Consider the following 27,813-nt stretch of genomic DNA (forward strand, 5'->3'; position numbering starts at 1 on the left):
AAAATAAATAAACATTAAAAAATTTTTTAAAATAAAAAACTCAATTCATGAGCTCCATCAAGAAGTGGCAATCACCACACACAGGCTTTTATCAGTAGCTCTGGGAGTAACTAGTACTACACATAAGGTTTGGCTTGTAGGAGCAGCCGAGAGCAGTTTGTTTCTGCTTAATACCATTACTTCTTAGGTTATCCCTAGGAGTGTGAATTATGAATTGTACCTCTATTCTTGGTTGTTTGGTTTTGGTTTTTCACTGACTCCAAAGAAACCACTCTGGTGACTCCACCAGAGTAGAAAGCCTATTCAACTATGGTCTTAGGCTATACCACACAACTAGGAGCAGAAAATGCCAGTTTTCAGAGACTGAAGACAGCAAGAATTAGGAACAACATTGAGTACTGGAGAGACAGAGTGTCTGTTAAGGCACCCTGTAGTAGGTTTTTTTCTTTTTTTTTTTTTTTTTAATATAATGAATAACATCAATAATTTTTGGGAACCATTCATACTATTCTATTAGAAGACCTAGTATTGGAGACATAGAAAATTACTGGAACCCAATCTTTACTATCCATGAGCTCTTAGTCTTGTTGGGGGGACAGGTATGTGAAGATTATTACATAAGAGCTGTGGTAAAGATATGGCATCACAGGGTGGGATAGAGGGCAAGGGATGGGACACATTACAGTAAACAGGATAATCTTCTAAGAAACTTGGACTGTAGCAGCCTCTGAGCATTTAGGAGTGCAGTTCAGTCTCTGATTTCCCTGTGCTGTGAAAAGAACCTCTGAACCTTTCTTGAGATGTAGAATCAATACTTACCTCTCTGATCCTAACTGGGTTAATGGAGTGAATTTGTGTGAGGAGAAATTTGTGTGAGGGGAAAGAGGTGATGGCACATGAAAGCCATTTTGTTGTTGTTGCAGAAATAGCTTTAGCTTGGAACTAACATTAACAAATGGACTTGGCATTTCTTCGCTCAGGTGGTTTTATTCAGTGCCAATATTGACTGTACAGCTGTTCTAGGAGACCTCAGGAACTGCTCTCAAGTGTCTACTGTGGCCCAGTTCTGAAGGGTTTGTGTTGGCTTCCAGAAATGCATTCGTGCCCACCCTTTTTGAGTCTCTTGTCAGCTCAGTCCCCACAATGGAGAGTTGAATGTACGATTAGTGTATGCCTTTGACATATGTGAAAAGAAGCCCAGTTGTTTCGATTATCTGCCCAAACTTTCATATAACAAACTTTTGCTAAGCCCTTTCTGTGTGTCTGTTCTAGGTTTTGAGACACATAGATGAATGGGATCATTCACTGTCTTTGAAGAGGCAAACATAGAAGTCTCTCTGCTATGGTGTGATGAATTATAATAGGGGTGAAGACAGAGGAATGGGAGCCAAGTAGCAGCAGTGCATGGGCTCCTTTTTGAAGCTGAAAAGGTCAACCCTCACCTCAGGGAAGTCTGTCTGAGCCTTTCTTATGTTTGCTGCTTACTCTAGGCAAGGATAGTTTTGTTTTGTTTTGTTTTGTTTCAAATTTGTATTTAAAGTCAAGTTAGTTAACATATAGTGTAATATTGGTTTCAGGGGTAGAATTTAGTGATTCATTACTTACATATAAAACCCAGAGCTCATCATAACAAGTGCCTTCTTTAGTACCCATCACCCATTTAGCTAACCCCACCCGCCTCCCTCCATCAACCCTCAGTATGTTCTCTGTAATTGAGTCTCTTATGGTTTATTTCCCTCATTTTCACCCTTCCCATATGTTAATGTTTTGTTTCTTAAATTCCATATATGAGTGAAATCATATGGTATTTGTCTTTCTGAGTGATCTATTTCATTTCACTTAGCATAATATGCTGTAGCTCTACCAATGTTGTTGTTGCAAATAGCAAGAATTCATTCTTTTTGATGGCTGAGTAATATTCCAGTGTGCGCACCACCCCCTCCCCCCCCAATATCTTCTTTATCAGTTCATCAGTCAGTGGGGCATTTGGGCTCTTCCCATAGTTTGGCTATTGTTGATAATGCTGCTATAAACATTGGGGTGCATGTACCCCTTTGAATCTGTATTTTTGGATCCTTCGAGGAAAATACCTAGTAGTGCAATTGCTAAGTCACAGGGTAGTTCTATTTTTAAGTTTTTGTGGAACCTCCATACTGTTTTCCAGAGCTGCACCAGTTTGCATTCCCACCAACAGTGTAAGAGGATTCCCCTTTCTCAGCATCCTCACCAAAATCTGTTGTTTACTGTGTTGTTAATTTTATAGGCAAGGAAAAAAATTTTTATAGGCAAGGATACTTTTGAATAAAGAAGTCTCTATCCTCTATGCAATGGACCTTGCACCTCACACAGCCTGAAAATTGGTCTGGCTTCATATTTTGTACTTTCTAGCCACATAGTCTATTTTGGGACCGCATCCAAGTTAGATGAGAAATGCAAGCATTGTACTAGATGCCCTTGAATCCAAGGGCAACATTTGAGGTAGGGGCTGCAGTCACAAGTGAAAGGGTCTTATGTTATTGTACACAGTGTTGCCTTCTCCATGGACCAGGCTACTCTCTTGAGACTGCATTGCTCCTGCCATGACCTTGCTATCCCCAAGGGAAAGCTCATCAGCCTCTTTTTCTGGGGAGGACAGAATCATTATGTGAGAACCTTTTAGAATCAGGAGACTTGGGTCTTTACCACTTAGAGTTGAAAGCTTCGTTTTTATCACCTTAAATGTAAAAATCTTAGATCTGCGCATCTGACAATGTTATTTTGAAGAACCATTAGGATTATGTTTGTGAAGAATGTTTTGTAATTCCTACAGTACCATACAGACAGAAGTAGGCAATCTTTCCCTTACCCTAGGGAAGGGATACTACCTAGTATTCTCTGGGCCACCTTCCTCTTAAGACATTACTGCTTTCCTACAGCTTATAGTCTATAGTCATGGGAATGAACTGTACAGACACTTTCATTATAATATAGCAGATGCTAAGGTTACAGAAAAGGCAATGCATAAGATGCTTTGAAAAAGTGGTATTTAACCCAACCTGAGGGTACAGAGCAGGCTTCTTGGAAGAGAAAATACCTAAGCTGAATCTTGAAAATTGAATTCTACTTATGAATAAGTAGTGTGTGTGTGTGCACATGCATGTGGTGGGGCTAATATTGCAGAGCAGAGTAGACAAAGGGAATTGCATAAACAAAGGCATAGTGGCATGAATAGTACAATGGGCAGACTGGGAGGTAGAAGTGGTAGGGAATAAGAGCTGAAAAGAGAGGACTCTGATCATATACTATCAAACTTGGATTTAATCTTCTAGACAGGAAATGAAGAAAACCACTGTCAGCTTTTTAAAAGTAATAGCTTTTTTTTTTTTTAAACACTTAGATTTTTTTTTAATTTTTTTTTTAACGTTTATTTATTTTTGAGACAGAGAGAGAGACAGAGCATGAATGGGGGAGGGGCAGAGAGAGAGGGAGACACAGAATCTGAAACAGGCTCCAGGCTCTGAGCCATCAGCCCAGAGCCCGACGCGGGGCTTGAACTCATGGACCGCGAGATCGTGACCTGAGCTGAAGTCGGACGCTTAACCGACTGAGCCACCCAGGCGCCCCAAGTAATAGCTTTTTGAGATACACTTCACATAAAATAAAATTTGCCCTCTCAAAGTATGTATTTCAGTGGTTTTTAGTACATTCAGCCATCACCACTATCTAACTTCAGAACTTTTCACCATCCGAAATGAAAGCCCCAGATTCTATTCCCCTCTCCCTTCAGCCCTGGGCAACCACTAGTCCATTTTCACTTCTATGGATTTGCTTATTCTGGGCATTTAATATAAAAACAATCACAGTATGTCATTGATGGCTTTTAAACAGGAGAGTAACACAGATTTACGTTTTACTAAGGTCATGCTGGCAGGAATGAGGAAGGTGGATTATGGAGTTCAAGCCTGGACTAAGCCATAAGATCAGTTAGAAGAGCACTGCAATATCCCGGGGAGGAATAAGGAGGACCTGGACTAATGCAAAGGTGGGGGCGGGGAGGGGTGGGGAATGAAGAGGGAGGGGCAGATTTGAAAAATATTTAGAAGCTAAATTAGTTGGAGTAAGAGTAAAAAATCTAGGGTGAATCCCAGCTTGCTAGCTTAGCTAGCTTTAGCTTTTGAGGGAAAGAGTGAGTTCAGGTTTGCATGTATGGAATTCAATATGAGTAATCCAGGAGATGTCCAGAAATAGACTGGATATGCAAATCTGAAGCTTGAGGATAAAGGTCAGGTCTGAGGATATACATTTGGGAGTCATCAGCACAAATGGAGCCTGAGAGATGTAGGCTGAAGATAGAATGCTGAGAGCATGAGATGGGAAGAAGTACCTGCACTGGAGCCTGTACAGTAGCCAAAGGTAGAGAAGGAAAACCAGGGCTGTAGTGTCACAGAAGCCAGGAGAGAAGAATTGAAAGGGAACAGGAATAGCCTCTAACTAGCCTCTAATAGCTAGTCTGTTAGCCTCAGGACCACAACTGTTTATTTTCTGCACTCCTGGTATTAATGATTCCTGAATCATATATAAAAGTGTTGAAAGAATCAACAATGTCAACAGCAGAAAGATCAAGTTAATATAAGGACTAATTTTTGTCTATTGAGCTTAAAGCCCTAGAGTCATGTGAGAACTTACAGCAGAAACCCATGAGGAATGAGTGGGAGATAAGGAAGTAAAAACGGCAAGTGTTGCCAGCCAAACTTTGCTAGCCTAGACCCCATTAAGGACAGGCTCAGGAGATTTTGGAAAATACCACTAGGGCTAATCCATCAGGGCTCCTCCTCATTTGCCTTATCCCTTTAGAAATACAGACGTCTAAAATTTGGCTCTTTTGTTTTTCAGTATCCCATCTTTGTCTTTGGCTCCAATGCCCAGCTATTGGCTGTGAGAAACTTTATGAGGGGCAGTGGTCACCCTCCAGACCAGAGGCAAACTGGGTAGCCTTGCCCCATATTGTGGGGCCCTGATCATCCCTGCCTTAGCCATTTCTCAGCTGTTCAGAGAAGCTACTGTGAAGTCCTATACTCCTAGATGGATGATTTGCAGTGAGTGGACAGTAGATGTCTATGAATGTGAAGATCGGCCAGAAACCACAGAGCTTTGACAAGGGCAGAGTACTGTGGCCATTTTCTGTTCCTTATCTCCTCCTCCCAGGCTGAATTTACAGGGCAGTTTCTGAGGGCTATAAAGCAAATAGTAAGTAGGACTTTAGACTGAGCCTTGGAGACAGGAGAAAGGAGTTGCAGATCAAATAGGAGGGGAGAAAAATAGGTGACAGATCTGAGCTGCCACTGCCTCATAAGCCTGTGCCCTATGGCCTGGGCTTCAGCTGTTTAATAGGCAAGCTGGCCTAGGGCCCATCTTCTCATGGTCATAGTCAGGGGGTTATGGGGTGCTGAGCCAGCAGAACCTGATGGGAAGGCCAAAGCCAGGACAAGTACAAGGATGGTCTTGCTTGGAAGCCAGAGATGATGCATGTCTACTCGGGCCCAGGTTAGTTGTGATGAAATCACAGGCTCCCTCCAGCTCAGGGAGAAAATAGTATGATAATGTCAAGGCCAAAGTAGGGGGCGGGGGGTGATTGGTACCTGAGGTAGAGTAAGCAGGAGGTGACTTGGCAACTGCATGCCAAACCTGGTAAGGAGGGAGGGTAGGTTTGGGTCAAATAGGGTCTTGCTGGCCCCAGAAATGTCCCTGAGCCAAGGATCCCTACTCTCTCCTGCCTTTGAAGGAAGAAGGTGGTGTGAGGTGCCTCATGAGCGAGTGGTGTAGGGCTATTTTGAATGTAGCTGTTTGGGGAGAGCCGGTTGCTGATTTGTTTATTTACAAGCCATTTGTGTTCATCTTTTCTCTGGGGACAGCAGCATTTGTTCGGTGAGCACATCCTGAGCCTCTCTCATGAGTTGAGTGCTATCAGAGAGCCTGAACCAGAACCTGCTCTCTGTTAGACTGTAAGAGGAAGTGGCATAGAGGAGGAGTTAAAGGAGCTGAGAAGAGAGAGGGTGGTGAGAGCTGGAGACGACAGGATGGAAAGGTCACTTACCTTAAAACACATAAAATCTGAGGTGAAAAGGAGAGTTGAGAGAACATTCCAAATGGAAGGAAGCAATAGAAGCAAAGACAAAGGCTTGAAGGGGCTGTTCAGGCTTCACAGGTCAGGCTTGTCTGTGACAAGTTTAGATGGAGATGTGTGCATAGGAGCAGCAGCCGGGGGGTAGGGGGCAGGCCAGTGGTTGGAGCCAGATCATAGACTTTTAATGCCATTGAGGAGGTTGGTTGTGATCCTCTGGGCAATGAAATGTAGTGCAGACCTGGCACTTGTCCTACACTTATATTACTTTGGGTCTCTGCATTCTGAGGAAAAGAGGATGGGAGGCAGGGACCTGATAGTCCGTCTTCCTCCACTAGATTGTAAGCTCCAAGAGGACAAAGATGTCTGTTCATTGAGCTTTCTCTGGCACTTAGAACCATGCTTAGTATATAAAAGCAAAGATAAATATTTGTTTGAAGCATATGACTCTTATGGCAGCCACCCAAGATCCAGGCCTAACTCATTTCACATGGCTGACAGAGTCCCAGGTCTGACCACTGGGTCAGCCTGAGTGTAGTTTGACCAAGGAGAAGACAAGGTGCCCTGTGGCAGGGAGGGGTGGTGGTAACTCTATGGCTGGCTGGTCCCCCTTCTGAGCCACATTGTCTTCTTCTTTGGGAACCCTAGAACTGCCTGATAAAGAGGGATGAGAATGGTTACTCTGCAGTGGTAGCTGACTTTGGCCTGGCTGAGAAGATTCCTGACGTCAGGTGGGTAGCCCTAATAGGTGCTGGGGTCACAGAAGAGACTGAAGCAAAGGAAAAATGCCAGCTTCCTCCCCAGAGGCCAGAACTTGGTTACAGTTCAATCTCAGCTCCCTAAATTTGGTCAGTCTTAGTCTGTGTCCATTCTTCAGGGAGAAGAATTCCCAATGGTCAGATATCCCATTGCACCAGCCAGTGGTGAGCTCATTCTCCATATAATCTCTCCCCTCACCCCCACCCCACAGCATGGGGAATGAGAAGCTGGCTGTGGTGGGCTCACCCTTCTGGATGGCACCTGAGGTTCTCCGAGATGAGCCCTACAATGAAAAGGTGAGTGTGGGGAGCCCAGGGCCTGGTTCTCCTTAGAATCCACTCTTATCAGGAAAGTGTCCAGGATCAATCACCCTGTATGTTCACGGTAAGTATCTACATCCTGCTCAGAGCAGGGTTGGTACTTGGCAGCTACCCAGTAAATGAACTGAATGAAATACAGGGCTTAGGCCTGGGCTGGCAGACCTGAGGGACACAGACCCCACCTCTCACCCCACTGAGAAGGAAACTGAGGTCTTACTACCCACCAGGCGGACGTGTTCTCTTATGGTATCATCCTCTGTGAGATCATCGCCCGCATCCAAGCTGATCCGGACTACCTTCCTCGCACAGAGGTGAGCTGCAGGTATAGGGGACAGTGCCACTGGGATGGGGCTGGTTTTGAGGCTATGGGACTGTTGTTACTGGGGTGGAGTTGCTGGAACTGTCTGTGTGGTTACTTCTTTGGGGCAATTCTCAGCCTCTCCTAAGCAGGCCAGGATGGGTGGAGGGATTAATGACCAGTCTACCAATGTCCCCTCCCCACCATACCCATCCACAGAACTTCGGATTAGACTATGACGCTTTCCAGCATATGGTGGGAGACTGTCCCCCAGAATTTCTGCAGCTCACCTTCAACTGCTGTAATGTGAGTGTCTCCCTCCCCTTCCCCCAGCTTTGGTCAGGGGCTGGCTGAACCCTTTTCACCTGGTTAGGACTGTAGGGACAAGCTGCTCATTAAGGTTCATGAGGAGCCTCATTTTCACTGATGAGTGGCAGTGCCCACATCCCCTCCTCCAGGCCTAACAGATAGTCCAGAGCCCTGGACCAAGAAAAGGAAAACTGCTTTGCTGGACTTTGGGTCCAGCTGGTTTTAAGGCCTATGGGAAGAACTTTTGTTAACCCTCACTTTATACAGCTCTGGGGCTGGACCTACCTGTTATGACCAAGGGGTAGCTGGGCTTTCCTCAGGTAGCTCCCAGAGACATGTTAGCAGCAGAACTCAAGAACAGAACAAACTAATGTTAAGTGTACTCTTTCGGAGGGTTCTGTGCCCAACAAGGGGATAAGACCCATACAGAAAGGGTGCTGATAGGGGAGGGTATTAGACAACAGCATCTCCCCTGACCTTAGCTCTGGGAATCATCCTCATGGCCTGGGGCCTTCAGAAAAGAGCTTAGCTGCACACCTGAATCTTAAAAGATGCCAGAAACAGACTCAAACGCCATCCTTGGGGTGGAAAATAGGAGCGCAGGGCTAATGGCTGGTGTGGATGACCACAGATGGACCCCAAACTACGCCCATCCTTTGCGGAGATTGGGAAGACCTTGGAGGAAATTCTGAGCCATCTACAGGAAGAAGAGCTGGAGACGGACAGGAAGCTGCAGCCCACAGTCAAGGGTAAGAGATTAGACCATAGTGTTTCACCTGATCCCAAGGGAAGAAATTAGGATGTGGGGCCTTCCTCTCTAGGGCTCATTGCAGGATCTCATGTCCAGAAGAAAGGCAGAGGGGCAGGGGATGATGGAAAAAGTATGGGACTCTTCAGAGTTATGACTTGGCATATTGCCTCCCTTGTTTTCTCATTGGTGAAACACTTTGTGGCACAAGGTGCTCCTTCTGTTTGTCATGACTAGTGTGAGTAACCCTGACTTGACTGTTTTTCAGGACTCTTGGAGAAGGGACCTGGTGTAAAGCGACTGAGCTCACTGGATGACAAGATCCCTCCCAAGTCCCCACGCCCAAGACGTACTATCTGGCTGTCTCGAAGCCAGTCAGACATCTTTTCCCGTAAGCCCCCACGTACAGTAAACGTCTTGGACCCCTACTACCAGCCACAACGAGGTGGTACTGTCCGTACCCCCAAAATCAACCCTTTCAGTGCTCGCCAGGACCTCAAGGGTGGCAAGATCAAGTTCTTTGACCTGCCCAGCAAGTCTGTCATCTCGCTGGTATTTGACCTAGATGCACCAGGGCCTGGAACTCTGCCTCTGGCTGATTGGCAGGAGCCCCTGGCCCCACCTGCTCGCCGGTGGCGTTCTTTGCCTGGTTCACCAGAGTTCTTGCATCAAGAGGCCTGTCCATTTGTGGGCCGAGAAGATTCACTATCTGATGGGCCCCCACCACGCCTCAGTAGTCTCAAGTACAGAGTAAGAGAGATCCCGCCATTCCGAGCATCTGCCCTACCACCTGTTCTGGCCCATGAAGCCATGGACTGCTCCAGTCCCCAAGAAGAAAATGGTTTTGGGCCCAGGCCCCAGGGAGCTAGTCCATGCCTTGCAGGTGCCTCTGAGGAGATGGAGGTAGAAGAAGAAAGGCCAAGAAGCTTGGCTCCAGTCCCGTTTTCTGTCTCAGGCGTAGGCCTGAAAACCCAGGGAGAACAGGATGGGTGAGGGGGGCTAGTCCCAGCTCACCTTGGGGGTGGACCTTCAGTTGAAGCCACTGGGCCCTCTTATGTACAGCCTTGACTCTTCCCTGTGGCCTACAGAGCAGGCTGGCTAGGCCGAGCCAGGCTCAATATGGGGATTCCAAGTGCCTAATGGCTGTGCATGAGAGGGGAGACAGCAGTGAAAGGCTTTCCTACTTAGGGCCAACAGATGATACCAAGCTTCTGAAATCCAGCAAGGAGCTCTGGCTCCCACCCGATTCCCAATGCACTTCCCCAGACAGGACCAGAGGACTCCTAGTTCTAGTTTGCGCTGGCAGGCAGCTATTACCCCAGGTTCTTTTCCTACTCCAGGTCTGTCTTTTGCCCTTTTCTGGGGCATATAAGCTACTGGATGGAACCTGGAGCTGACCAGGAAGCCATAAAGGGCATGGCTATTTCTCAGACCTGAAGACTGGGGAGCTTCTTGCCAGTATGTCTAAGACACTTGAATAATTGCTGTTTGCACTTACTGCACAGTCAGACCACATCACTACATTTCTATGCAAGGGGAGGGTGAGGCCGTGTAGTGGTCATGGCTCTTAGCTAACCTATTCAAAGGTCTTTTCCAGTTGATTAATCTATTTTCATATTTATGAAGGAGTCTTAATGTTCTGCCCCATAAAACTTTCAACCCTGTGGTTGGGAGTGGGGCTGGTTTTGTAGGCCCCAGGGCCTGCTCTATGTATTTGTCAACATGTGACACACCCAACTGGTTAAATGGTTTATACACGGACTGATTTTCTTCCCTTCCTGCTATGGCTGGAGCTATGGGAACAGTCTGTCCTTACAGAACCGCAATAAGAAATAACCAAAGATGAAGCTGGTCAAATATTTTCATAACTTGTTTCTGTTGATTTTTTGGTAATACTTTTTCCCCAAGACACTTTCAGATTTAAAAATAAATAAAGTTGGTGTTACAGGTGCTAGTCAGCCTTCTTACGTGTACCCTTGTTCCTCATCCTCTGGGGTAAAGGAGAAGGTGCAAGACAGATGCAGCAGTATCTCTGCCAGGACCCCACCCCCTGACCCCCCCAACTCTGTCATTCACAAGCTAGAGGGACCCAGACACTTGTATTCCACTCTCAGTTCTCGTCCTAGGCCCTGAGTGCTAGGCAGAAGTTGTGTCAGCTGCTGCCCCAAGCCAGCTTCATCTTCTGGTTGTGGGCTTTGGAGGAACGGGAGAACTGGCTCTTGGCCACTGTGAGGGGTACAGCCTTGCCACTCAGATATACCTTGTTGTGGCATTCAGGTAGCCAGGGTCCAGAGCTACAGATCTGGGGTCCTTGGCTCACTCCCACATAGGCCATTACAAAACCTGTCATAAAGGCATCAAAACCAGCTCGATGCAACCCATCCCCAGCCACTGGGTGAGGATTGGCTTGACCTCCTGGCGCTTCTGAGGTAGCCACATCAGCTGTTTCCAGCCTTGTTGCTTTGAGCCCCATCTCCAAGTCATTTTTGTGACCTTTCTCCAAGCCAGGCTGGCTCCTAGTCTCATCTTCAGCCACTTCCTGCTCAATTTCCTCAGCCTTGAGGCCATCCCCACAGACCTGCTTCATGGGAGGGCCATCCTCATTTTCCTCAGAGGTCTGTTTCCCAGGCAGGCCCAACAAAGCCCTCCGCCGTTTTTCCCTACGTCGCCGCCGTCGCCGCTTGTCCTCCACCACAGCCTCATCAGTGTCAATGATAAGATCAATATCATGGGACCGAGAACACTGCGGTCCCAAGGGGCACCAGCCATAGGCCTAGAGGTAGGAAAGAGGCTTAGACAGGGATTCCAGGCATCAGAACTTTCCCCCCTCCCCCCAGGAAATGGGTGGGTGCTCTTACCGAAAAATTGTCACAGATGCTGGTGGAATGAGGACGGTGGGTTGTAGGGGGCATGCAGCAGCGGTAGTCAATATGGGCCCTCATGCTAGTAGGATAGCTGCAGAACTCCAGGGTAAGGTGTGGGCTGCCGGCTGCCCGCTGCTTCCCATTTTCCCGCTCACTGCAACAGCGCAAGAGGGTATTGGTCCACTAGTGTATAAATTCCATACGAACAGGGTTTTTTGTATGTTTTGCTCACTGCTGAATCCTCAGCACCTAAAATAGTGCCTGGCACATGGTAGGCACTCAATAAATACCTTATGTAAATGAAACAGTCAGGCTTATACCAGGCCCCATCCCTAAACCTCAACCAGTTCCTCACCATTTCCGGAAAACATATTCTAGGTAGGAGGCCACGAAGCGGGCATGAAACTCAGCAGCATACTTGGTGTCATAAATGCCGGCTGGGAACATTTCACACAGGTCCGCAGTGAAGGTTCCCAAGCTCTCGGGAAGGTGTGCATAGAAGTTCTGGTACAAGAACACCAAGTCTATGAGACCATTGTGTAGTACCAGGGGCCGGCGGGCCCGGATTAGCTCCAGGAAGAGTGTCCTCACTGACTGGCTCTGACTCTCATCACCCTGGGTAGAAAGAAAGAGGTCATCAGGAAGAAGAGTCCCCTAGGGAGCCTCTTTTGCAGGACATTTCTATCTGGCTCCCCTACCTGGAAAGCTCTACCTCCCTGCCTTACCCAATGCTATTCTATGTATCAGGCTTGTTTCCCCAGCCCTGTCTCTAGTGATTTCCCATACTGAGCAGATCCTCCCTACGTACCCAGCCTAGGTTAGGAAGAAATGAAGCCACAGAAGGGGCAGTCTCAAGGCTGGAGACCTACCTTGTCATTACCCTTGTGGTAAGGGATACCCTGAGCATACTGCCGGTTGAAGTTGAAGCCATGCTGTACCAAGAATTGCACAGACTTTGGTTCTATCACATACTCTTCCATGCATAGCAGGGTCAGATTGAACACCTGAGCCAGGTATGAGTGTTCACCCTGGGAGAGAAAGGATCTGCTATATCAGGATTTGGGATAAAAACACCTCACACCTGATGTTCTCCAGGATTTCAACCCTCCTCCCTGCCAGCCAAAGACCAGGGATAGATGTGAGATCAGCCCATACCTTATCTGGCTGCTGCTTGAAGCAGGCGAGGCCCAGGGAGAGAATAGAACGGGTCCTGGCAGCATGACACACGGACTTGTAACGTTCCTCGATGCACCTTGGGGTTGGGTTTAGGGGGTGGCTGTGGCTGGGAGCTAGCCCTCAAACCACCCAGGACTGTGAATTCTACTCCAGGGATGAGGTCTTCCCCTCCTGCCAAGGCTGACACTAAGATCAGGGCTTATACTTACTGGTTCAGCAAACTCTTCCTGTCCCCAAGCCCACTCAGTTCCTATGAGTGGGTAAAGGGAGAGTTGTGTTAGGTTCCCAGCACCAACCAGCCCTTTCAAAACTACCTGTCCTCCCCATTCCCCAACCCTCACCGTGTCCACAGCCACGAAGCTAGCTGTCTTTATGGCCAGCAGGAGGGATGGCCACATCTCCTTGAAGTTGTCACTCTGCACATCCACCACAGGAACCTGGACTACTAGCTCCTCCCCAGATTTTGTGGTTTTGCAGACACCACCTGAGGGTAAGGAGAGCAAATGATGTTAATGCTCAGGCAGGGGTCCAGGGAAACCAATACCAAGGCAGGCCATGGCTGGGGGCGGAATGTTGGGGGGCAGTTTCCATTAAGGCAAGAAATGGCAGCTTTCTCCTCAAACCCTTTGTACCATACATGCTCTAAACACAGGCCTTGAAATGAGCAGTACCCTGAATTTGGGGAGAGAAAGCCTGCGTCTTCCAGTGGTTTATGTGAGCTTTTGGGAAAATAACTTCTCCCTTCAGCATCACAATCCGCAGAAGAGGAAGGTCGGACTGTGGCCCAGTCCGATCTGTGCCCCAGTAGCCAAAAGCGGTGGTAGCCATGATGCCCCAGAGCCTCATAAATAATTCCTCACACCCAAGCCCCCAACACGTCCCATTTCTTTGGACCACGACTCCCAATCCGCTACACTTAACCATGAGCCTTAGACTACATCTCCCGACATGCCCCCACAGTCCCCGTCTAAGCTGCCAACACGCAAGGCTTTTGCAGCCGAGCTGCGGTGCACACCGGGACTTGTAGTCTCCTCGTGGCTGGTTCGGAGGTGAGCTAGTTGAACGTTGGAAGTCAGTTTCTAGAGCCGTAAGCCCGAGGCCTTTCCCTTCCCGGAGCGCACAGAGTTTTAAGGAGGAAGCCCTGGGAAGCCACTCACCATCAGAGGCCGCTGGGGCTGAGACTGCGCCATCGTCACTGTCGGCGGCCATGACACGGAGGGCCCCTCGCCTGAGTGGTGTGTGGGGGGTACGCGGGGCTTCCGCTTCGTTTCTCCGCTCGGCTTCTGCTGTAGGGATCGGGGCGGGGCCTCGACTCCCACCCCCGCCGAGTAGCAGACCGGTCTGACTTCCGTTCACATCACCCGGGTCTGGCGCGGAGGAGGTGTCCCAGCGCGCGCTCGGACCTCTTTGGCTGGCACAGCGTGGATTGGAGCCACGCCCTCTGGAGTGCGTTGGACGCCGGGCCTTGGAGACTGCGCGGGAGGTAGGTAATTCCTTCCCCGCATGCACTTTGCGGGAACGTGGGCGGTGGCTTTACGTTGTCTTCATCCGCTCGGCCCAGGGTTGGGGGTGGGGTCCGGGCTCCCCAGAGGAGGTGGTGCTACCCCGGTGCAGCCTAAAGCACGCATAGGAGTTATGCAGAGACGGGAGTGTGGGGGAAAGGATGTTTTGGGAATAGGCAAGTTCCCAGGGAGGAATGGGAGCTTCATGTCCAGGAAGTGAAAAGACGGAGAGGGGGACGCGAGACGAGGCTGCCAGAGGGATTAGAGCCACCGACTGGCTAGGAAGCCTTTGAAATAATATAGGGAAGTGATAATAAGGACTTCAGTTAAGGCTCCGGCAGTAGGGACGGCAAGGAAGGGACAACTTGTAAGCGCTTAGGAGGTATATTTGACCTAGAGGGTGATTGGACTTGACTCCTGATACCGCGAGAGACCTGTTCTTTCTCAAAGGCTCCCGTTCCCATCTCTGGACCCACAAGGAGTCAACCTTTTCGTTAGTCACTATTTCTAGCTCATCTTCAACTTTTCTCTCTCTACTGAGTCTTTTTCATCATTATTGAGAATTGTTTGGGTTTCTCCCATCCTGTTGTTTATCGTATACAGCTTACTTAGCACTGTGCTAAGCTCTGGGGACTCAATAGTCAACAAGAGACTCAGTACTTGCTCATGGAGTTTTATAGTCAAGTGGGGGAAGCAGACAGTCATCAAACAAACACAAACGTAAAATTACAATTAGTGTAAGAGGAAAAATGGAGAATTACATAAGAGGATAATACTGGGGGCTGATTTGGACATTTAAGTCAAGATCTGAAAGAATGAATAACTGCTGGATGAAGCACAGGATAAGAGCTGTCCAAGCAGAGGGGAAGGATTGGGTGAGGTGTCAAGGTGGACAGACACCTGGATGATTGAAGCAACTATTTAGGCAAACAAATGGCTGGAGCAAAGTGAGTGAGGGGATGAGGAAGGTGGGGATCTTTGGAGCTTACAGAACTATTTTAAGAGGATTGGCTTTTCAGAGCAATGAGTGTGACAAAGTGCTCTAGTGGCTTACAAGGTACTTAGTGATTCTATGCCCCCCACCTTCTTTACCTCTTTGACCTCATCTACTACTTATCTTTCCTCAGTCTATTCTAACCACACTGGCTTCCTTATTATTCTGCAAACAGGCACCTTCCTTAGGGCTATTCCACTAGCTCTTTTTTAGTATGCCTTTCCCGTGGCTAGAACATGGCTAACTCCTTTAACTGCCATAAATCATTGGTCAAATACCACTTTAATAAGGCCCACCTTGACCATCCATGTGCTTTAAAATCGCAACATTCCACCACCACCACTCCTATTTCCCTTCACATATTTTTTTTTCTGTTTATCCTAGTATTTACCACCTGACAGCCTATATAATTTACTTATGTGCATTATTTATTTTTTGCTCTCCATTAGAATACAAGTTCCATGAAAACAGGAACCTTTGGTGTTTTATTTCTGAAGTATTCCAAGTACTTAAAACTGCTCGGCACAAAGTAGGCACTACATAAATATTTATTCAGTGAATTAGTGGGAAGCCATTGAAAGTTTTAAGTAAGAAAGTGACACGATCATGTCTTATAAGATTGCTTTACTCTTTGGAGAATGGATTGTAGAATGAATTATGGAGCTAGTGAGTTTGGTGAAGGAAGTTTGGCTATGAAGGGGAGAGTGGGTGTTGTAAAAGGGATTGAGGAGCAGGGCCCTGAGCTTGGACAGTTTAGAAGAGACCATTCTTTAATGGGAGGAAGGAAAAGGAGAATGCAGATAAGTGTAGAGCGTAGCAAATCTGTACATTCTTTTTTTTTTTTCTCTGAGGGAGCAAGCAAGCTCTTTTGATGAAAATGAGGTGATGAAGTTAAGTTTTAAGGAGAGAGTTTGAAGCTTCAGGGACTGCAGTATAGCAGTCACAAGAGTGCAGTCTCTGGAAGCAGACCTTTAGGATTTGGGTGGACAAGTTGCCTAATCTCTACAAGCCTCAGTTTCCTCATCACTAAAATGGAGGTAATACTAGAAAGTACCTAATGGAGTCATCTGGAGATTGTGTGAGAAATTGGTAAAACACTTAGCATAAGGTCTGGCATATGGCAAACCTTCACTAACTGTTAGCTATATAGAGAAAAGTAGAGAAAAGGGCACCAAAAGAACAGTAAGGGAGCAGTGAAGATCAATTTCTCATTGAAATTGAGACCTATTTCTCATTACTAGTGGCCAGCCAGCTATGATTTACTAGATCAGGAAAAGATTAGGAATAAAAAATAGCTCATCCCCTCCCACCACCACCCCAACTTGCCATCTGCTCTCAGGCAAATCTTTTACCATCTCTGGGGCAGCTGGGTGGCTTAGTTTAGTTAAGCATCCAACTTCGGCTCAGGTCATGATCTAGCGATTTGTAGGTTTGAGCTCTGGATCAGGCTCTGTGCTGACAGCTCAGAGCCTGGAGTCTGCTTTGGATTCTGTGTCTCCCTGTCTCTCTGCCTCTCTCTCTCTCTCTCTCAAAAATAAAAACAAACATTAAAAAAAAGATATTTTTAAAATATCTTTAATGCTTATTTTTATTTTTGAGAGAGAGAGAGAGAGAGAGAGAGAGAGGAGCATGAGCGGGGAAAGGGCAGAGAGAGAGGGAGACACAGAATCTGAAGCAGGCTCCAGGCTGTCAGCAGAGTCTGACGTGGGGCTCAAACTCATCAACTGTGAGATCGTGACCTGAGCCAAAGTCAGACGTGCAACTGACTGAGCCACCCAGGCACCCTAAAAAAATATCTTAACATCTCTGATCCTTGGTTTCTCCTTTCTGCAGAATGGAGGTTGGATTGCATGACTGCTAAAGCCTGTTTCGGTGTAAATGTGCCACATCTCTGAGCAGATAAACTTCCTACCTGCCCCATGCTCTTAGACATACCTAAAGAAGCCCTGTCCACACACGCAGTCACAGTAAACATCAGGGACACACATACAGGTGCTCCTGTACAGCCCCCAGCCCAGCCCCAGCCTCTTCTTTTGTGTGTGTCTCCAGGACTATGCTAATGTTGGTCCCTCTGAAGTCACTTGCAGAAACAGCCCTACTGGTCATACCTCAGTGCCACAACCAGCCAAGAGCAACCCCATGAGCATCTGGAGAGTAAGAAAAGCTAGACACTCTATAATAAGTACTGTAGAGAAAGTGGCTATACTCACTGAAGGGCCCCAAGATTCAACCTCATTGTGACAGACTACTTTGGGCCTTTCTCTTCTAGGCCATCATGAAGAAGCCACGAACCGCTGTGAGGAGTTGTCACCAGAAGCAGGCGTCTGGCCATGAGGGAAGGGAGAAGCAGGTCCTTAGCAGCAGCCAGGTCAAGCCTTCTACCCCTGATGGTGAGGAGCTTGGTCTGAGTCAAAGGTGAAGGGGTTGATTTCGTTGGCCATGAAAGAGAGGTCGATTCAGGCTGGGAAGACAGCGTGTTTGTGCATCAAGGCTTCAAGGGACTAATTACGATCTAATTCTGACTTTGCTGTGTAACTTTGGGATGATTTCTCTGAGTGGCTGCTTTCTTACCAGTGACATGGAGTGGTAGCTTGTGTATTTCCTTCCTCCTGTGGCTTTTGTGGGATCAGATGAGTTTATGAGCCTGAAAGTGTTTTGTAAATGGGAAAGTCCTGAACAGGTATACATTATGCTTGGCTGAAACTGTTGGATTTTCATCGTGACCCAGAGACAAAGGAGCCACCACTACCACCCTAGGAAAGTTAAGGCTAGAAATTTGGTTAAGGTTACATACACAGCATTTTGGTCTGACTCCAGGTTCAAAGCTTAAGCAAGGGTTTGGGGGAAGCACTAAGGTGGAGCAGCCAGACTACAGTGCCCTGGGTACCTGGTGCACTGTCCGTGCAGGGACTATGCCTAAGTTTCCTGAGGCCCCAGCAGGCTTGGCCAGGCGGCAGAAGGAGGTGGTATTGCGGGATCCTGTCTCCCCATACCATCTATTCAGAGACACAGCTGAGGTCACAGTCTTTCGGGAGAACCTTCTGAGCTGGTACGACCGAGAGAAACGGGACCTGCCCTGGAGAAGGCGGGTAAGCAGGCTAGGGGGCAGGGACAGTGGGGTGGGGGGTTAGTGCCAGGCCCCCTCCACACTAACTCCTTGTCTGGGATTGCATTGGCAGGCAGAGGGTGAGGTGGACCCTGACAGGCGGGCGTATGCTGGTGAGTGCATCTCCTGAGAACAGGGCTGCTTTGCCTGGATGCCCACTTGTCTGGGGTGTAGGGGCTGTGGGCTGGGAGCAGGGCAGCTCAGCAGTGCCCTCATGCCAACCCCTCTCCCCCAGTGTGGGTCTCAGAGGTCATGCTGCAGCAGACCCAGGTTGCCACGGTGATCGACTATTATACCCGATGGATGCAGGTGACTTCAGGGAAAGAAGGGGAGGGTCATTGAGCCAAACCCCAGAGAAAGCCTAGCCTTTGGGGTAGGGGTAAAGAAGGCTTCCTTCACCTCTCTCACCCTTGACCTTACTTCCTTTTGATCACCTTCGGGCTCTAGAAGTGGCCAACGCTGCAGGACCTGGCCAGTGCATCCCTGGAGGTGAGTGCCACCCTAAGGTAGGGGGAATGGGGACAACTGAGGACTGACCACTGATCTCTCTGACTCTACCCATAGGAGGTGAACCAGCTCTGGGCTGGCCTGGGCTACTACTCTCGAGGCCGGCGGCTGCAGGAGGGAGCCCAGAAGGTAAGGGGGAGACAGGGAGGGTGAGCCCCAGGGCCTCAGGTAGCACATAACCTTGAGCCTTCCCACCCCAATCAGGTGGTAGAAGAGCTAGGGGGCCATGTGCCACATACAGCAGAGACTCTGCAGAAGCTTCTGCCTGGCGTGGGGCGATACACAGCTGGAGCTATTGCTTCCATTGCCTTTGGTCAGGTGAGTCCATAGCCCACCCCTACTTTGTGTGTGCCCACCTACCTTCCTCCCAGACCAGGCTGACTTCTGGATTCCTCTGTGCCAGGCAACTGGTGTGGTAGATGGGAATGTAGTACGGGTGCTGTGCCGTGTCCGAGCCATTGGTGCTGATTCCGGAAGCACCTTTGTCTCCCAGCAGCTCTGGTAGGATATTGGGGTAATAGGGGAGACTGGGAAGGGTGTCTCCAAAGTGTCTTTGGCTTACAGCAATGTTTCCTTGTAGGAGCTTAGCCCAGCAGCTGGTAGACCCAGCCCGGCCAGGGGACTTTAACCAAGCAGCCATGGAGCTGGGGGCCACAGTATGCACCCCACAGCACCCACGCTGCAGCCAGTGCCCTGTGCAGAGCATGTGCCGGGCACACCAGAGGGTGAGCCATCTGGGGAAGGGGCAGGCAGGGGTCCTAGAGGGTGACCCCTTCCCTATGACACCTTGCCTTATGCCTCTTAGGTGGAACGGGAACAGCTCGTAGCCTCACAGAGCCTGCCAGGCAGTCCTGATGTGGAGGAGTGTGGTAAGTACCAGCCCCAGCCCTTCACTGCACTGTCATGGAGCTGCTTGTGGAAAGTATCATTCTAGTTAATCCTACAACTTGAATAAGATTCTGCAGAGCTGGGCCGCGGCCGGCTCTCTGGGGTTGGCATCTAAGTTCACCTAAGCCTGAGTGGGGCTTTGGGATCTCTCTTCCCAGCTCCCAGCACTGGACAGTGCCAGCTGTGTGCGCCTCCCACAGAGCCCTGGGACCAGACCCTGGGAGTGGCCAACTTTCCCAGAAAGGCCAGCCGGAGGCCCCCCAGGGAGGAGTGCTCTGCCACCTGTGTTCTGGAGCAGCCCAGGGCCCTTGGGGGTGCTCGAATTCTGCTGGTGCAGAGGCCTAAGTCAGGTACCTGGATCCTCGGAGTGGAGGGCAGTGGCATGAGCAACACGGAAGAAATGGAGGAGTCAGCAGCTAAGGCCCAACCACACCTGGCTGTCCTTCCTCTCAGGTCTGCTGGCAGGACTGTGGGAGTTCCCATCTGTGACTGCAGAGCCCTCAGGGCAATGTCAGCGTGAGGCCCTGCTGCGGGAACTGCAGAGTTGGGCTGGGCCCCTCCCAGCCACCCACCTCCAGCACCTTGGGCAGGTGAGTGACCAGCGGAAGGAGCAGGAGTGATGGCTTTGTGGACATATCCACAGGCCTGTTTCAGTCCCTTGACCCTCCCTTCAGGTGGCCCACACCTTCTCTCACATCAAGCTGACATATCAAGTATATGGTTTGGCCCTGGAAGGGCAGATCCCAGTGACCATCACACCACCTGGAGCTCGCTGGCTGACCCGGGAGGAGTTTCATACCGCAGCTGTCTCCACCGCCATGAAAAAGGCACTACCTGTGTTGTCTTCGTTGTACCTTTTTGTGCTTCCTATATGTTCTATGTGAACCTATTACTATGTAAAAGGAAAAAACCATATTTTAAACAGATGTACTAGGGCATGAAGTTGAGAGAACAAAGGGGTCTGGCTCTTCTGGGGAAAGATGCCAGTCCTGCACTCTCCCCCTCTGTCCTTGGCTAGGTGTTCCGTGTGTACGAGGGCCAACGGCCGGGGACCTGCAAGGTGAGTCTCTTGGCCCTCACCCAGGCATCTCTCCCCGGGCCCAAATCCACAGGTTTTCAGTTGAGTTAAATGACACATGTTTGGATGAACATTATCCACACCAGGCTTCACCATAGGGAGAGGAACAGTTCTTATCTTGAAACCTTACAGTCTAGGGTCCAGGGTGGAAAGGGAATAAGAACAAATGATGTTAACAACAGGGTCACAGGTATGTGAAATGCTTGTACCAAGTTTTGTGGTTTATAAGGTGGAGAGCTTTCAGTTCTATCTGGGAGGCAAGGATCAGGAAAGGCTGCTTAGAAGATGCAGCTGGTAATCTGGGTTCAAGAAATGAATCATTTTCTCCAGGTCTGGGAGGGGAATCAGCAGTAAGAATATTCTTTCCAGGCCCAAGAGTAGTAGGAGCAAAGGTGCCACAATGCAGTCTGCAGTGCTCAAGGAGCTGTAAGCATAGCAGGGTCTGTGCAGGCCAGTCAGGGCCATGAACACCAGGCCACTAAGGCATTTTTGGTGGAGAGGAGTGAGGTTTGTATCTTAGGAAGACTACCTTGGGCTGCCATATAGAGTTGATAGAAGAGGTTGGAAGCTTTACAACATTCAGGCTAGAATCTGAGCTCTATCACTGCAATGGGGAGAGGAGTGGAAGGCGAGGACTCTGTTGCCCCCTTAGTACCTCCTTCTTTTGGCTTCTGCACAGAGTTCCAAAAGATCCCAGGTGTCTGCTCCATCCACGCAGAGAAAGCCCAGCCCAGGCCAGCAAGTCCTGGATAGTTTCTTTCGGCCCCACCACCCCACTGATGTATCCAGCCTCAACAGTATGGCGCAGTGACACCGCTGGAGCCCCTACTTCTTGAAAATCCTGTTGTTTAATAAAGTGCTTATTTTTGTAGTCATTTTGGAGACTTCCTGCCCTCTTCCTAGTCCTCTCATTCTTTCCCTCTGAGGATCCCAGAAAGTGGTAAAGTCCTGCTTGGTGCTAACTTCTGGCCAAGCTCCCAGCCAGCCCTGGGCAGTGGAGGTGGGCATTCTGTCCAGAATGATCTGTCCTCCCCTAACCCCCAAGAGAGAAGGAGAAGGCAGCTTTAGGGGGCCCCTGCCAGTGGCTGACACCCAACACCCTTGGTCCAGGTCTTTGGTCAGCTCTGACTGGAGTAGTGGTATTGTCTTAGAGCAGGTGGTTGGGCTCAGCCCTGACCCAACCCTTCCCCACCTGCAGAGGCTGCTCCCTGGGGAGAAGGGAAACACAGGGGAGGATTTGTTCTGTCATAAATTCCTACCTCAAATACTAAATTTATATCTGTATTGTTTCATATGTAGTGAAACAATATAGAAAATCAGGGAGTTAATAATCATAAAATTAGGGGTGGGGTGAAGGGAAATGGTATCAGAGGTCACAAGGAAGGTTCAAAAGTATTGATATATTCTATTTCCTAATTATATAATTCCTTTATTCTTTATATCTTGCATATATATTAGTTATAGACTAAGAACATTTCATAGTTTAAAAGAAAAAATAAAATCCCACCTCTTTGGCACCCCAGTGAGAGATTCAAGTTCTGGCAGGTATGGCCCTGGGGACAAAGCCCTCTCCACTCCAAGCCTCCATGGGTGTTTCTCCTTTGCAACAGGCCCTGTGCTCCCGGACAGGAGGGTGAACCCAGCCCCAACCCTTCTCAGGTTTCTTGGTTCCTGGAGGCTTGCTCCTCCTGCACCGACTGCCACAGGGCCCGGATGTTGCCCTGGCCAAAGCCTGTCGCCCCCTGCCTCTGAATCAGCTCCAGGAAGAAGGTGTCCTCTGGAAAGAGAGACTTGGTGAAGACTTGAAGCAGAAACTTGCCTTCATCGCCATCTAGCAGGATCCCCTGTCGGGCTAGCTGGCTAGGCTCATGCCCAGCAGCTAGGATTTGCCTTTCCTTGCCTGGCTGCTGGTAGTATGCCTCAGGAGGAGCCAGGAGCTGGCCCCCCGCCACTGCTACCCGTTCAGTGGCTTCTATTATGTTCGGCGTGTACAGCCCCACGTGCTGCAGTCCTGGTCCCCTGTGCCGGGCCAGGAACTGCTCCACCTGGTCCTGTCCACTGGCAGCCCCTGGCAGGGACTCAGCCAGTACAAGGGTGGGGGCAGCACTGCCTGGCGTGGTCTGCAGGGCGGTGAGCTTCAGTCCCCCTGGCCCAGATCCTGCTGTCACCTCGAGGCCCAGCTCCGGATCCTCACCTGGGCTCAGTGGCAGGTGGCGAAAGTCTAGGCAGTCGTGGAACCAGCGCATCAATGTGGGGGAGCTGCCACAGGTGCAGGCCAGGGTCAGGTGGTCCACGTGGCTGACCCAGCCTGGGCGGGTTGCACAGGGCACAGGCCTGAAGCCCGGCAGGAAAGGCCCTCCGAAGCCGGCGCGCTCCAGCAGAGTCAGGCTGAGGTTGCCCACAGGTGATCTGACCACGGCATAGGTGGCGGTGCCCTGAGAATCCCGCACGCTAACAGGGGGCACCGGCACGCTGCAGCCCCGCGCAACCAACGCCCGGGCGGCAGCGCCCGTATCCACCACGTCGAAACACAGGTTGGTGGCGCTGGGCACAGCATGACGTGGGTCCAGGCCATACAGGGGCTCCTGGGGCCCAGCGCCCTCGTTCACCAAAAAGACCGCGTCGCCGCTGCGCAGGGCCAACTGCCGCCAGCCGTCTGCTTCCCGCACCGCCAGGGGCTGGAAGCCGAAGAGAAGCTGCAGATCTTGGGCAAGGGGCTGCCCCGCGGGCACGTGGAAAGCGATGTGGCACAGACGACGGGCGGACGCGGCCATGGCGGTCCAGATGGTGACCCTGCCTGTCCTTCTCCTGGGGCCGTTCACCTGTCCTTGAGAACTCCCGGACTCTCCGTCCCAGGCTTGTCGTCGGAAGCCTGTGGAGTCCAGCTTTTCCCGCAGAGCGCGTTCCTCGCTCTTTTCCGGGGAGAAGTCACAGACCCGACCCCCTTAGGGGCTTGCGGCTCTCCCTGCCACGCCCTCTGCAATCCGGGTCTGCCTTGAGACCACCCGGTCTGCGCTGCGCTTGGTGAAAACCACGTGGAGCCAGAGCTAGGGCGGAGCAGATGGGAGGGGGCGGAGCCCGGGACTCTGCAGACTTTTCCCCTCCCGCCCAGACGCAGTCGCCGAGGGTACTGTAGGGACGCAAGGCTGCTCTTTCCCAGAGCCTCTGGCTGGGCCACACCCTTTGGCACTGAGCCTCCCTTCTCCGCCCCCGGAGATCACAATAGCTGCCTTCATTCGGTGCTGGACGCTGGGCTCTCTCATCCTTTAAACCCAGAGCAAAGGGAACAAGCCCTAGCTGGGGGAGAAGCCAGAATCCTTCCGTCTCCCTACCACCCCCCAACCCCTCCCGAAGCCCTGAATTTCTTACCAGTGTCATTTCTACCAGTTTTACCTTAAAAATTCTAGAGGGGGCACCTGGGTGGCTCAGTCGGCTAAGCATCCAGGTCCTGATCTCAGAGTTATGAATTCAAGCCTCACATTAAAAAAAAAAAAAAAAAAAAAAAAAGAGTCCTAGAGAACTTTGCCTTTAAGTTTTGATGTTCCTTTAAAACGTTAAAAAAAATCTATTAAATGTTTTAAGTTACAGATTTTCTTACCTTCCCCAAATTGGTCCAGAGAGACATGTTGTACAAAGATAGGTCATTTATATAGCTCCTACAAAACTCTCTTCTTTCTCTCTGATAATTTCTCAACTGCACCTATCTCTTTCTTCAGCCCCACTTCTCTTTCAACAATCTTTTATCCCCTGTTGCAAGAAAGATTTGGAGAAAAATCTGGTGGCTCAGGATCTGAAAGAAACAGCTGCACTGGTGTCCTTTCTCCAGGTCCTGACCCTATTTGGACTAGAACTCAAGCCCTCCTTGCTCTTTGCACCTTCCTGACTGGGTACTGGGCCAGAGAAGTTTTCTGTGAGTGTTTCTGGCCTTAAGACCCAGAATTGTGTGAGATTTGTGAGAATTGTGTGAGAATTGTGTGAGACCCTGAATTGAGCTAGTGGCTCTTGGAGGGTTTGGGAAGGGCACTCCAAGAAGGGTAAAGATAAGCAAAAGGTCAGTGAGGAGGGCACCTGGCTGGCTCAGTCAGTATAGCATGTGGCTCTTGATTTTGGGGTCGTGAGTTCAAGCCCCACATTGGATGTAGAACCTAAAATATGAAGAAAGAAAGAGAGAAAAGAAAAGAAAAGAAAAAGTCAAATCAGTGAGGAACATGAGCCAAACCCTTAGAGGAGCAATAGAGCATAAAATTGAGGAGACATTTGGTATGGATACTACGGTTCAAAGCATTGCAAAGGAGATTGTCAGGGAGCCTGATGTAATACCATTGAATTTCATTGGCAAGAGGAAGAAGGCTGTGATGGAGGGACAGGGCTGAGAAAAAGAGGTCTGGCAGGGTGTTCAGGCTTGCAGCCAGGAAGGCAGTACCCAGAAGCTGATCAGTGGTGGTAAAAGGCACTTGGTGTTATTCTGCAGACTAGTAAATTTAGAACATGGGTTCCAAAAGCCAGACAGACCTGGGCTTGAAAACTACCTCCAATATTTAGTAGTTGTATGACTTGGGGCAAGTTGCTAACCTTCTCTGAGCCTTAGTTTTCTCCTCTGTAAAAATGGGAATAATAATAGTACCTACTTCATAGGGTTGTTGTGATTAAATAAGGTAGAATATGCTGCAGCCTGACAAAGGATCTAGGATTTAACCTGTGAGCCTGGGTCTGTTATGTGGGAGCAGGGCAAACAAAGTGGGTTGGGTAGGGACACATGTCACAAGGAGAGGGGGCTGCAGTAGGTCCCAGAATAACAGCCACATTAGGACTACTCCTCTCTCCCTAGGCTTGAGCACTGGGAAGGCACTATGAAGGTCCTGGCTTTGGTATGGATTCTGGGGGAAGGTCCCTGGGAATAGTGCTCCGTGAGAGCTGGGGCAGAATAGGCTATCTTTTGCCCCCACTATCATGGTCAGGGCCCCAAGAGAGAATAGACTATCATGGTCAGGACCCCAGGTGAGCAGCTCTAGTGCCTCCAGGCCTTTGGTCCAGCCAAAGGGGTTTCCTCTCAAGGACTCTATGTGTGGACAGACAGAGCAGAAAGAGGACCCCTGACCCATCACTTCCCATTTGCTCTTGAGGGAGAGGGTAGATTTCTGAAGGCCAAGTGGGGCTGTTTTAAAGAAAGGGTGATCTTGGTTAGGGCACAGTTGCCTTGCAAGGGCACTGTGCTTGACCTTGGCCCTGGGCACAGATTCAGCGCTTAGGAAGCCAGCGCGGTGGGGTACAGGTGGTCATTGATGTTGGTCTCCCTCCAGGCCAGACTCCAATTCTTGCAGCCCTGTTGGCATCTGAGCCGTGACCAACGTAGGACTCCTGTTTCCTAGCAGTCCCTGCGGAACTTTCGCCTGATGGGTCCTCCGTGCCTGGACGCCGTTGTCTTTCTCCTGGGGATAAGCATGCCAGGGGTGGGCTCTGGAGAGCACGCAGGTCTAAAGGGGTGAGGCGATGGCGCTGCAGGAGGCCTTCTGCCACATCTGCCTTCCACAGTGGCCAGGGCAGCGTAGGTGGAGGTGGGGGCTGGACCTGGAGCCAAACCGGTGGAGCCACGCCCCTCCTGCAGCTGTCAGTCAGCTTAAGCCCCGGGGCTAGAGGAGGTGCACTCTCTTCCTTAAAAATCCTGACCCCCACCCTGTCCTGTCTCTTCTCTCCCAGCCTAAAAAGGTGGGTACTTGAACTCGCGCGTCTCTGGTCCCACCCCTCCATTCCCCTCCACTCTAGGGCCACGTGGGTGACTATCAGCTGTTGTTTTTAACGTGACCTCTAGGTGTCACCCTTGGTCTCAGCTTAACCCGCCTATCTCAAGCCCCTTCCCCTGGAGGAGGCGGGCCCGGAAGTTCCCGCCTTTCTCGCCCTGCCTCTACCTGATTCCACTTTTCTTCCAGTGTGCGGAGTGCTTGTCTTTTTAGAAGGGGTGACCTGGCAGACCTTACAGAGAAGGTGAATTTTGTGTATGTATGTATGTGTGTGGTAAAATACACATAACATGGTAATATTTACTGTGTTAACTATTTTTAAGTGTACAGTTTGTGGTATTAAGTACATTCATATTGTGGAGCACCTGGCTGGCTCACTCGGTGGAACAGGAGACTCTTGATCTGCTGATTGTGGGTTCAAGCCCCACACTGGGTGTAGAGATTAGCTACAAATTAAATCTTAAAAAAAAAAAAAGTACATTCATACTGTGCAGCTATGATAGGAAACCTTAGGAATCAGTAGGCAGAGAGGGAAAGATTAGGACCTGAGGAGAAAAGAGAAAAGAACATACTTTGGAACAATGCTGGGAGTGTCTGACCACAGCAAACCCTCTCAGGCATAAGGTTCCTCTTAAGAATGTAACAGATATTACCTCCCCCTCAGGTTTCCCTCAGGAATTTGACAAAAGACCTGACTTAAAAGAAGTAGTAGATGGTATGGCCTAAGACCACACCTCATACAATGGAAATGAGCTGATCAAAAAGGAATGACTAGGCCTTTAGAGTTACCTAGCCAATAAAGGTAGAATCTGAGAAGGAACAAGAGGGAAGGGAAGGGGGTGCTGACCAGAACCTTATAAAACAAAGGCCCTTGCCTATCATCTCTGGCATTCACTTTCGAATGTCCTCTCTCTGTAAAGAGAGCTTTCATACTATTCTTCTTTTTTGGTCTTATACTCTAATAAACTTTTGCCTGCTGCTCATTTTGTGTCCACCTCTTCATTCTTCGAAGGGATGAGACCACGAACCCAGGGTATTGAAAGTAAAGAGTCCTGCAACACAGCCATCACTACCATCTATCTGCGGAACTCTTAACCTATTCCCCAGCTGAAACTCTGTCCCCAGTAAATAACTCCCCACTCTCCCCTGCCTCCAACCCCTGGAACCACTAGTCTACTTTTGACCACTCTAGTAGGAGCTTCATATAAGTGAAATCATATACTATTTGTCTTTCTGTCCATCATTCCACCTTAAAAGGATCTAAGGTCACCAATGATCTTCAGTTGTCCCATGGACAATTTTCAGATCTCATCTTACTGCCTCTCAGAAATATTTTATTGCAGTTGACCTGACCCCTGTCTTCTTTCTGAAATACTCTTGCCCTGGCTTTTATAACATCATACTCACCTGGTTTTCCTTTGGTCTC

At 49.5% G+C, this 27,813-nt stretch overlaps 4 protein-coding genes across 13 annotated transcripts in view; 2 read left to right on the forward strand and 2 right to left on the reverse strand.

Annotated features, from left to right (window-relative positions):
* TESK2 (testis associated actin remodelling kinase 2) overlaps positions 1-10,492 on the forward strand; it is a 131,824-nt gene extending 121,332 nt beyond the window's left edge. For all 3 annotated transcript variants that reach the window (XM_060622346.2, XM_060622345.2, XM_060622347.2), the window contains 6 exons: positions 6,749-6,831; positions 7,071-7,155; positions 7,407-7,490; positions 7,697-7,783; positions 8,418-8,535; positions 8,803-10,492. In XM_060622346.2, the coding sequence (XP_060478329.1) occupies positions 6,749-6,831; positions 7,071-7,155; positions 7,407-7,490; positions 7,697-7,783; positions 8,418-8,535; positions 8,803-9,527 (1,182 nt within the window). In that variant the 3' untranslated portion in view covers positions 9,528-10,492. The remainder of the gene's footprint in view (positions 1-6,748; positions 6,832-7,070; positions 7,156-7,406; positions 7,491-7,696; positions 7,784-8,417; positions 8,536-8,802) is intronic.
* Positions 10,392-13,838, reverse strand: TOE1 (target of EGR1, exonuclease). 2 transcript variants are annotated; one of them, XM_060622348.2, is made up of 8 exons: positions 13,732-13,838; positions 12,916-13,058; positions 12,784-12,824; positions 12,554-12,650; positions 12,268-12,426; positions 11,754-12,013; positions 11,393-11,552; positions 10,392-11,307 (listed from the first exon to the last, which is right to left on the reverse strand). In XM_060622348.2, the coding sequence occupies exons 1-8, from the start codon at positions 13,781-13,783 to the stop codon at positions 10,687-10,689; spliced, it is 1,533 nt and encodes a 510-aa protein (XP_060478331.1). In that variant the 5' UTR covers positions 13,784-13,838; the 3' UTR covers positions 10,392-10,686. The 2 variants fall into 2 exon arrangements, with proteins under 2 accessions (XP_060478331.1, XP_060478332.1); XM_060622349.2 differs by lacking the exon at positions 12,268-12,426.
* Positions 13,839-13,947: 109 nt separating this feature from the next.
* MUTYH (mutY DNA glycosylase) lies at positions 13,948-21,524 on the forward strand. 7 transcript variants are annotated; one of them, XM_060622337.3, is made up of 18 exons: positions 13,948-14,057; positions 16,904-17,037; positions 17,120-17,224; positions 17,340-17,460; positions 17,978-18,159; positions 18,250-18,289; positions 18,412-18,485; positions 18,624-18,665; positions 18,741-18,812; positions 18,888-19,001; positions 19,087-19,184; positions 19,264-19,408; positions 19,489-19,552; positions 19,730-19,921; positions 20,025-20,161; positions 20,246-20,398; positions 20,590-20,631; positions 21,329-21,524. In XM_060622337.3, the coding sequence occupies exons 2-18, from the start codon at positions 16,990-16,992 to the stop codon at positions 21,458-21,460; spliced, it is 1,761 nt and encodes a 586-aa protein (XP_060478320.3). In that variant the 5' UTR covers positions 13,948-14,057; positions 16,904-16,989; the 3' UTR covers positions 21,461-21,524. The 7 variants fall into 7 exon arrangements, with proteins under 7 accessions (XP_060478320.3, XP_060478321.3, XP_078308111.2 ...); XM_060622338.3 differs by having other exon boundaries at positions 18,011-18,159; XM_078451985.2 differs by lacking the exon at positions 19,730-19,921.
* A 123-nt stretch (positions 21,525-21,647) lies between these two features.
* On the reverse strand, positions 21,648-24,089 carry HPDL (4-hydroxyphenylpyruvate dioxygenase like). The gene has a single exon (XM_060622350.3). It carries the CDS (start codon positions 23,421-23,423, stop codon positions 22,305-22,307), a length of 1,119 nt encoding a protein of 372 aa, XP_060478333.3. The 5' UTR covers positions 23,424-24,089; the 3' UTR covers positions 21,648-22,304.
* Positions 24,090-27,813: the final 3,724 nt, after the last annotated feature.

Source organism: Panthera onca, chromosome C1 (assembly GCF_046562875.1).
Source record: "Panthera onca isolate mPanOnc1 chromosome C1, mPanOnc1 haplotype 2, whole genome shotgun sequence".
Lineage (NCBI taxonomy): Eukaryota > Metazoa > Chordata > Mammalia > Carnivora > Felidae > Panthera > Panthera onca.

Bases quoted from the DNA above. Each gene is read 5' to 3' on its own strand.
- MUTYH (XM_060622337.3), top strand. From the start codon at position 16,990: ATGCTCTTAGACATACCTAAAGAAGCCCTGTCCACACACGCAGTCACA. The intron at 18,813-18,887 runs GTAAGGGGGAGA...CACCCCAATCAG, and splicing joins TGCAGGAGGGAGCCCAGAAG to GTGGTAGAAGAGCTAGGGGG. The intron at 19,409-19,488 runs GTGAGCCATCTG...TATGCCTCTTAG, and splicing joins TGTGCCGGGCACACCAGAGG to GTGGAACGGGAACAGCTCGT.
- TOE1 (XM_060622348.2), bottom strand. From the start codon at position 13,783: ATGGCCGCCGACAGTGACGATGGCGCAGTCTCAGCCCCAGCGGCCTCT. The intron at 12,651-12,783 runs GTAAGTATAAGC...CCCAACCCCAAG, and splicing joins AGGAAGAGTTTGCTGAACCA to GTGCATCGAGGAACGTTACA. The intron at 11,553-11,753 runs GTGAGGAACTGG...GCGCTGTTGCAG, and splicing joins GAATATGTTTTCCGGAAATG to TGAGCGGGAAAATGGGAAGC.
- HPDL (XM_060622350.3), bottom strand. From the start codon at position 23,423: ATGGCCGCGTCCGCCCGTCGTCTGTGCCACATCGCTTTCCACGTGCCC.